This window comes from Suricata suricatta, chromosome X (genome assembly GCF_006229205.1).
Source record: "Suricata suricatta isolate VVHF042 chromosome X, meerkat_22Aug2017_6uvM2_HiC, whole genome shotgun sequence".
Lineage (NCBI taxonomy): Eukaryota > Metazoa > Chordata > Mammalia > Carnivora > Herpestidae > Suricata > Suricata suricatta.
This window is the reverse complement of record NC_043717.1, coordinates 93569-103654: the sequence shown is the minus strand read 5'-3', so window position 1 is coordinate 103654 and position 10086 is coordinate 93569. Positions and strand designations below refer to the sequence as shown.

The 10086-nt window shown below is 60.1% G+C and overlaps 1 protein-coding gene across 1 annotated transcript in view; it reads right to left on the bottom strand.

Moving 5' to 3' along the window:
- Positions 1–10086, bottom strand: part of LOC115284284 (cohesin subunit SA-2-like) — a 44480-nt gene that overhangs the window by 25969 nt on the left and 8425 nt on the right. Inside the window, exons 5-9 of the mRNA XM_029930974.1 lie at positions 9802–9898; positions 9476–9552; positions 5963–6034; positions 1867–2071; positions 723–874 (exon numbers count right to left, since the gene is read on the bottom strand). Coding sequence (XP_029786834.1) covers positions 723–874; positions 1867–2071; positions 5963–6034; positions 9476–9552; positions 9802–9898 — 603 coding nt within the window. The remainder of the gene's footprint in view (positions 1–722; positions 875–1866; positions 2072–5962; positions 6035–9475; positions 9553–9801; positions 9899–10086) is intronic.

Sequence of the window (10086 nt, the reverse complement as noted above, 5' to 3'; positions counted from 1 at the left end):
CTCCGTGAACTGTGGACACTGGGCAGCGAAGTGACCTCCCAGGTGCACAGACGGAAGATCTCAGGGGGAACGGAGGCTGCGGGGACACAGGCCTCCCAAGTGGTGCAACTGAACGTGGTTTGTACATAAAAGAATCCTCTAGGTGTCGAAACCACAAATGACATCAAGAAACAGACATTACTGAGCCATTACTGGGGATGGTCACCTACACGCCCCCCCCCCCCCCCCCCCCCCCCCCCCCCCCCCCCCCCCCCCCCCCCCCCCCCCCCCCCCCCCCCCCGAAACACAGCACACACCCTGGGCTTGGGCCTCCTGCTGGAACCCGGAACGGGGCCGTGGAAGGGGCTGGGCCCCACCGCTGTGGATCCTGCACCCCCGCTCGCGGCCCTACTGTGGGGAGACCCCAACCCTGGACCATGCTCACAGGCACTGCTGCACTGACGCCCCGAGGGCAGGGGGTCAGCAGGGCCAAGGTCTAACAGCACAGCCCAGGCCCAGACTCCAGGCGCACTCTGCCTCCCTGCCTGCACCCGGTGACTTCCTCACACCTGAGTGCCTTCCCCTTGCACGCAGTGATTCTGCACACCTGTGTGCCCCCATTTCAGGTGGACCTTCCCTCCTTCGGTGGCCCCACCCTATGCCAGGCATCTGCTGCTGGCCCCGCCCTCCCACGGGGCCCCGCCCCCACGCCTGGCGTCTGCTGCTGGCCCCGCCCCCCGCACCTGTTGTGTGGGCTGGTCCAGCAGCTCCACGGAGTGCTTGTGTCTGCCCTTGACTCTGGAGACGCTCTGGAGCTCGCACAGCCGCTGGCCCCTGTACTTGCTCGTGCAGGTGCCCTGCTTCACGCCGGCCAGCGCTGTCAGCAGCTTCATGGCTGCCAACAGAGCAGGGCCATGACCCCGGGGCCGTGTCCATGGATCTGTGACCCTGAAGCCTGGTTCACCTCCCAAAGGAGTGACTGTTCACAGCCGTGTTTAGAGGGGGTCTGTGGGGGGAGGGGCATGCTGGAGACGGTGTCCCATCCTGCCCCTGCTGGGTCACAAGTGTGCAGAGGGTCACCCCAAACAACAGCTATGCATGCTGACCCAAAACATGTCTTAGCATCCCCGGGGCATGGACATACCCCACAGCCTTCCCAGCTGCAAGGTCACATCAGTAACCCGCAGCCAACAAGACTCAACCATGACTCAGCACATGTCAGAAGGCACACAAGGCCAGCAGACACAGCTACACCACATACCCCGGTGGGCCAGCCCCGGGGACCCTCGTGAGGACAGAGGGACAGGACACACCTTGTGGTCCAGCCCTGGGGACTCTCTTGGGGACAGAGGGACAGGACAGGCCCAGTGGGCCACCCCTGGGGACTCTCGTGGGGACAGAGGGACAGGATGTGCCCAGTGGGACACCCTTGGGGACTCTCGGGACAGAGGGACAGAACATGCCCAGTGGGCCACCCTTGGGGACTCTCGGGACAGAACATGCCCAGTGGGCCACCCTTGGGGACTCTCGGGACAGAACATGCCCAGTGGGCCACCCCTGGGGACTCTCATGGGGACAGAGGGACAGGATGCGCCCAGTGGGCCAGCCCTGTGGACTCTCGTGGGGACAGAGGGACAGGATGTGCCCTGAGGGCCACCCTTGGGGACTCTCGGGACAGAGGGACAGAACATGCCCAGTGGGCCACCCCTGGGGACTCTCGGGAGAGAACATGCCCAGTGGGCCACCCCTGGGCCACCCCTGGGGACTCTCGTGGGGACGGAGGGACAGGACGTGCCGAGTGGGCCAGCCAGGGGTGTGCCCCGTGTCCCCTGGCCCCCATCTCACAAGTCCCACAGCCCCGCCCCTCAGGCCTGTGCCGCGCCTCACCAGCCAGGGAGCTCGTGTGCCGCAGGCTGTGCACGGCCGAGCTGGTGAGGCTGCTGAGCATGCAGATGACCGTGTCCATGAGGTGCCCATCACACAGCACTGAGGAGTGCGTCTGCTGCACCAGCAGCTCGGTGAACTCGCAGAAGTTGACCCTAAACCTTTTCCAAAAGGGCCCCGGCCCCACGATGGGGTAGAAGTCATTTTGCTGTTTAAGGACAGAAAAAGGGAGCAGGGGTGAGGCCTGTGCCCGGTCCTGGTGTCCCCAGAATCACAACACAGACCTCTGCTCCTGGACCAGGGTCTGCAGGTCACATGACCACACCCCAGCCTGGCACACGTCCACCCTGACACAGAGTGACCCAAGTCCCCCACCCCCTGCCCCTGGGGGTCACACATCCACACTGACCAGGGTGACCCCAAATCCCCACAGCCTGCCCCTGGGGGTCACACATCCACACTGACCAGGGTGACCCCAAATCTCTCACCTCACATCCTGCCCCTGGGAGTCACACGTCCACCCTGACACAGGGTGACCACAGTTCCCTGCCCCTGGGGGTCACACGTCACACTGAAGGTGACTACAGTGCCTAGTACTGCACCAGGGACTCATCCATCCACACTCACCAGAGGGACCCCCATCTTCCAGGACCCTGCAGCTAGGGGGTCAGATGTACCCCACCTGAGACCCAGAACCTGGGGGTCACATAGCCAGAGCCACCAGCGTCACCCCGCCTCTCCCACACCTGCATCTGAGCGCATCGTCCCATGTCCCTTTGTCCAGATCAAGAGGTTGTACAGGGTGGACCCCCATGCGTGGGACCTCATGTCACCCCTGAAGGAAGCATGCAGGTCACTCTCCCAACGCATGTCCCAGAGAAGCCGGGCCCTCCTGCTTTCCACTCTGGCCCATTTCAGGTGTTTCAATCACCAGGTGCTGCCCTTGGCCCTCCTGGGGGGTTCAGTGCACCTGCTCCCGCACAGGCCACATGCACAGCCAGAAACGGGCTGAAGGAGGTGGCCGGCTCTCGACTGTGCGGGGCTGGGAGACGTCTCAGCCTCAGCAACAGATCGCAGGCGTAATCGCAGACATGGGTGGGACCCTACCCACCGCCAGTCGGCCCTCCTGCCCTCGTGTCACCCCGTGTCCGCCAATCAGTCCTCCTGCCACCATCCTCCCATGGACCCGCCAGTCAGCCCTCCTGCTACCGTCCTCCCATGGACCCGCCACTCAGCCCTCCTGCCACCATCTTCCTGCATGCCTGCCAATCAGCCCTGCAGCCACCGTCCTCGCAAGTGCCGCCAATCAAGTCTTCAGGACCACCTGCTGCCAGCCTCCCTCCACGTGTTCTAGGAAAGGGGTGCTCAGGTCCTCCGGCCTCCAGCCTCCCTCCATGCACACGAGGAAGGGGGTACTCAGGTCCAACGGCCCCAGCCTTGCCTTTTTTTTGCTTGTGGTAGAAATTTGTCTAAATTACCTTCATAGGCTCCCCAAGACCCCAAGGGAAGGTGACCCCTGAAGGGAGGTCAAGGCTGGCAGCCAGAGCCCAGCCTCACAGCAGTAGGGGCTGTCCATGGTCAGACACTTCCTCCACATTGTGCCCCTGGGGCACTGCACTCCCCTCACCGGTCCCCCCGCGGAGCCCTTCACTGCAGTGCACCTGTCCCTCCTCCGCTGGGAGTCGGGGGCACATCACAGCTTCCTGCCTCACTTGCATTCACACCTTGGTGGGCAGGGACCTCCCACGTCACGTAGGACCAGTCCTGACATGCCTCCCATCTGCAAGGCGCCCTACAGCCTAGGCCCCCGTGCCCTGCACCCAACCTTCTCCAGTGCACTCTGGGCTCAACCCTCTGGCCCCTTCTCTGTGCAGGGATGTGGTGCCCACGCCCCTGCCTAGTGCTCCCTACAAACTGCCTCTCCGCACACCACTCCCTCTGCCCTGCCCTCACCTGCCCGGCTCCCTCCATTCTCCCCACAACTTGCTGAGCCTCCAAGCATTCACTGGGGCATAGGGGGAGGGGTGCCCTCCCAGGGATCAGGGACCACCTGGGTTGCTCACACTAGCCAGCCTCAACTGCGCCCTCCGAGCTTCAAGACACCTGATGCCGGGGCTCCAGTGCCACTCCCCTATATGGAGGCCAGGGCACATCTCTCACTAAGTAATAAGCCTATCCTGAAGGCCCCCACACTGAGGCCAGGCCAGGTCTCTGAGCGGGTCAGCAAGGTGGGTCCTCAGTCTCCAAACTTGGTGCACTTTGAGGGGACACCCCCCACACGCTCACTGGGAGTGCAGGAACACGTGTTACCCTGTGTGCACACGTGGGAGGGTGGGGAAGGGACCACGTGTGGGGTGCCAGGCGAGTCTCCAGCCCCGGGGGGCACCTGTAGCCGTGGGTGTGACGCGCCACACAGTGCCCTAGGACGCCCCCTTGCGCATCCCCATCCAGGTGCTCAGGTCCACGGGAGCACTTAGAGGTCGGGTCCAACTGGCATCCAGGTGCCAGGCACAGAGTACACAGAGCACAATCAGATCTGAATGTGCCAGTGGAGACTGAATGTGGTCAGGTCTCCATAATGCATTGTAGATGGAACACAGTCAGGTCGCCATGATACAGTGGAGACGGAACATGGTCGGTTCTACATGATGCAGTGTAGACAGAACATGATCAGGTCTAAATATCCCAGTGTAGACAGAACAGTCCATCTGCATGCCCCAGTGTAGACAGGACATGGTCAGCTCTACATGACACGGTGTAAACAGAACACATCAGTCTGCATGTCCCATTGTAGATAGAATCAAGTCTGCATGTCCCAGTGTAGACAGAACACGGTTAGGTGTACCTGACACAGTGTAGAAAGAACACGATCAGTCTACATGTCCCAGTATAGACAGAACATGGTCAGCCTGCATACCCCAGTGTAGACAGAACACGGTCAGGTCTACATGACATGGTGTAAAAGGAACACATCAGTCTGCATGTCCCATTGTAGACAGAATCAAGTCTAAATGTGCCAGTGTAAACAGAACATACTCAGTCTGCATGTCCCAGTGTAGACACAATATGGTTAGGTGTACATGACACAGTGGAGACAGAACCAAGTCTAAATGTCCCACTGGAGACAGAACACGTTAGGTGTACGTGACACAGTGTAGACAGAACGCGATCAGTCTGCATGTCCTAGTGTAGACAGAACACGGTTAGGTGTACATGACACAGTGTAGACAGAACACAGTCAGTCTGCATGTCTCAGTGTAGACAGAACCAACTCCTAATGTCCCAGTGTAGACAGAACATGGTTAGGTGTACATGCCTCAGTGTAGACAGAACTCGGTCAGTCTGCATGTCCCAGTGTAGACAGAACACGGTCAGTCTGCATGCCCTGTGTAGGGCACCTGGGTGGCTCAGTTGGTTAACCGTCCGACTCGCTTTCAGCTCAGGTCACAATCTCAGAGTCGTTGTGAGACTGAGCCCCACACCCGCTTGGGCCTCCCTTTCCCTCTGCCCCTCCTCCACCCATGCTCCCTCGGGCTCTCCCTCCCAAAGGAAATAAACTTCAAAAATTCTCCTGCAGACAAAACAGAGGTCCGTATGACAGTGTAGACAGAACGCACTCAGGGCTAAATGCTGCAGTGTAGACAGAACTCACTAAATGGACTCACTTCTCCAGAACGTGTGAGGTCTAATTGTGCCACCATACCAGACACAGCCCGGCTAAAATGCTCTCATCTGAGGCATATGGTGGGTGGGTGTGAGTGTACACAGTGTAGACTGAGCACGTCAGGACATGCGCCCTTACAGGCAAGGTCAAGGCTCAGAGGGTCCAGTGTGGACAGGACAGGGGCAGGTTAGGCGGAGAACCCGGCACCGTCAGGGCACAGTGAGGTGTCCCTACAGCACATGAGAAGGACTCTGTCCACGAGGTCCACCATCCCGGGGAGCCATGCACGCAGATCCAGGTGTGTCCCCGGGGAGCCCACCCTGCGAGGAAGGTAGGCGTGAGCCACACGACGCTCACCCCGCTTCGGGCTCACCAGGAAACCACACGGAAATGCCCCGTTTTCACACATTGCCACACGTGAGACAGGAGTGTTACCAGTTTCTCTGGCCACAGGATGGTCAGGATCCAGGGGTACGCCAGAAACTTCTTGTAGTACAGTCCGGTCTCCTGCAGGGACAGAGCACAGGTGGCCATGATGCGCAGGGTCCCCAATGCGCAAGCCCCAGGCACCCAGGGGCCCCAGCAGGGACTGGCCTGCGCAACGCAGGCGCGTGTCCACCTCTCCTGAGGCCCGTGGGGGTGGGGTGCTCGGGCCACCGAGAGCTCACGCACCCTGCCTCTAGGACACGGGTCCAATGCCAACCTCACGCCAGTGCCGTCGGGACAGGTGGGGACACTGCGTCCGCGGCGCTCAGCCGCTGCGCGTCCACGGGCCTGACGCTCAGGACACGCCCTGTGTCTGCTCTGAGGGCGAGGGCGGGGAGAGGGCACAGCACACAGGCCGTTCTCTGCAGAAAACCCGTGGCTGTTTGAGCTTCTCGCGCTCCCCTTCGCCATGAGGCCACGGCGGCGAACGTGCCTGTCGCCGTGCCCACGGTGGCCCCGCACCTACAGCATGTCCCTAGACACGCCCAGGGGGCTGCTGTGCAAAGCGCTGGTGTACACTGGGGAGAGGGGCTGGGGCGCTGGCAAAGCCTCAACTGCTGCTTCTGACACGGGGGAAGGTAAACAGGACCCTGACCCGGGGCCGAGGGCTCTCTGAGGAAACAGACCCAATCCGAGTAGCCAGCCTGCAAGTGGTTCCAGCAGCCACAGCCAGCAGCACACACACATGCACGGTGAGCACACATGCACGTGCACATACCTGTACACACTCACACGTGCATTCGCTCACATGCATGTGCACGCACATACCTACACATGCATTCACTCACACACATGCACGTACCTGCACACACATCCATGCGATAACACTCACGTGCACGCATACATGTGTGCTCACTCACCCACCTGCACAGTGCACATGCAGGCACATGCACATACCTGCACACACACGCACACGCATTCACTCACACGCATGCAAACGCACGACCTGCATGCACATGCATGCAATAACACTCATGTGTGCACACGTACATGTGGGTCCACTCATGTGTACACGCACATACCTGCACTCACACAGGCATGCAATAGCACTCGTGTATGCACACATGTGTGTTCGCTCACTCACATGCACAGTGCACATGCAGGCACTTGCATGTATCTGCACACATAATGCAGTGTGTGCACGCACATACAAGTGTGTTTGCTCACCCACGTGCATAGTGCACACGCAGGCACACGCACATACCTGCACACACACATACAGTAACACGCTTGCATGGGCACACATACATGTGCATTCCACTACATGCACAGTGCACACATGCACACACATGTACCTGCACACACATAATATGCAGGACACTTGTTTGTGCACATATACATGTGTATTCACTCGCTCACATCCACAGTGCACACACACGTCCCTGCACACAATGCGTGCAAGAACACTCATATGCATACGTACATGTGTATTCACTCGCTCACATGCAGTGCACACACATGTACACACATGTCCCTGCACACACATGCGTGCAAGAACACACTCGTATGGATACATACATGTGCATTCACTCGCTCACATGCACAGTGCACACACACCTCCCTGCACACTTGGGCATGCACCAACACGCTCATTTGTGTACACATACATGTGCATTTGTTCACTCACGTGTACAGGGCACACACACATGTACCTATACACACATAGATGCAGGAACACACACATACACACATACATGTGCACTTGCTCGCTCACACTCATGGCATGGACACGTGAGCGACATACAGTGGCACACATGCACGCATGGGGCACAGAGTGAGCACAGCTGAGCACGCACTGCTGAACGCAGGCGAAAGTTGCATGTGCTCCCCTTTTCTTAGGTTTGACCTTTTTAAAACAAAAAGTTAATGAAAAAAGTTAACGCTCAGTGACTTGTTGCACATGCTTGTGAGGATCCGTCATGACTATTATAAGGTATGAGAAATACCGTAGATATTGCGTCTGTCCCTCAGCGGGCAAGTCATCCAGCGAACGGCGGTCCACGCACACCGTGGGACGTGCCTCCGCCTTGAAAATGAGGAAGGGCGTCCCGCACCTGCCACTACGTGGCTGGACCTTGGGGACGTGACGCTCAGTGACGTGAGCCAGACACAGGACAGATCCCGTGTGATCTCACCTACATGGGGTCCGTAGAGAACTCATGTCTGTGGAGACAGAGCAGATGGTGGGGCCGAGGCTGCTGATGGGGGCAGGTAGGGGGTCAGTGTTTCACGGGGACAGAGCTTCCGTCTGGGGAGAGGGAAAGTTCTGGAGGTGATGGTGGGGACGGTTGTACAAGAATGTGAATGTGCTTAATGCCACTGAGCTGTGAACCTAAAATGGATAAAGTTGGCACATGGCTGAGCTAAGCATCTGACCTCAGCTCAGGTCACGATCTAATGGTCTGTGGGTTCGAGCCCCATGTCGGGCTCTGTGCTAACCGCTCAGAGCCTGGGGCCTGCTTCGAGTTCTGTGTGTCCCTCCTTCTGCCCCTCCCCTGCTCGTTCTCTCTCACTCGCTCTCTTGCTCTCTCAAAAAATAAACATGAAAAGGTTTTTTAAAAACCTGGGAACCTGAAGCCAGAAGGAGACGCCACGCGCAGCCCCAGCAGACCAGCGAGCCCTAACAACACGCCATCGCACACTGGCAGGGACGGGACCAGAGCGGTGGCTAACGCACAGGCCGAGGCACCCGCTTGGGAAAGTGCGCGGGCTCCACGTCGCACGGGAGACGTGTGCACGCACAGACCCTTCGTTACAGAGACACGGGAACACGCACGGCAGGACACACGGACAGCAGGCGCTCGCAGCGGCACGGACACAAAGCGCAGAGCCACCCGCATGCCATCAGCAGCAGAATGGAGACACAGCCGACGCACACGCATGCCGGGGAGCGCCCCACAGCTGGGCGCCGGCTGCTTCCTTCACGCTACAGCGCTGGCAGGAGTCATTCTGTCAGGCGCGTCTGCCGCGCGGAGCTGGGCGCCAGGCCACACCGGCGACGTCACCTGTGGCTGCACACGTGTGGCCAGCATCCACGAGACGCTCTGGGCCCCACGGTCGGGGCGTGGTTACATCACGGCAGGGAAGGGGTCAGGACGCGGGCAGGGCACGCCTGGGCACTTACTGGCCATGCTCTCCCTTCACTGGGACGATGGTCACGCGGTCCCCGTCTTACAACAGTACTTCCCACGTACACAACAGAACCTCCAACACGGGCTCACTTTGGCAACACAGATACTAAAATGAGAACCCCAACGTGTACCTACAGTTCACATTACTCTTTATAAAGAAACGTGGTCTCCCCAGCGAAAGAAGGGCCGCTTCTCCCAGGTAAGTGGAGGCGGACGGCACCTCCCCGCGCAATGGGGACGCGTGTGCCGCTTCACCCCGCGAGCCCGGGGCTGTGGGGCCGCGGGGCAGCTCCGGTGGCCGGGCCCCAGGAGGGCACGCAGCCCAGCCCACCTGGTCAAACTTCTCGGTCATCTTGTGCACCACGCTGCTGTCCGGGATGCTCCGGTACAGCTCGGCCGTCACGATCCCTGGGGGAGAAAGAAGGAACGCGTCCAACACGGAGACCCGGTTCGTGCGATCCGCCTTCGGGGAGGGCAGGGGAGGTGGGCGGGGCCCTGGGACCTCGTCCTTCAGAGACGACAGCAAGGCCCCACGTGGAACCCAGCCTCGCTGCTCCCCCCAGAAAGCAAGACCTCCGACCCAAACCAGCCGCGGGGGGAGGCCCGCCCACTCTCCGAGGGCTGCAGCGGCCAGGACGGCCCCGGCGCTCGGCTCACCTTCGCAGCCGCAGCACTGCACGAAGAAGCTGATGAGGTCCAGCAGGGCCAGCTCCCTGTCCCGCTCGTAAGAACGGACCCACTCCTCCACGGCCATCTGCGGGGGCAGGAGCCAGAGCCGAGCACACTCGCGTGATGACGCATGTGTGACGGGCCAGCAGTGAGGACACGGGGGTGACCGTGTGTGTGTGACGGGCCAGCAGTGAGGACGTGGGTGTGACCGTGTGTGTGTGACAGGCCAGCAGTGAGGATGTGGGTATGACCCTGTGTGTGTGTGTGTGTGTG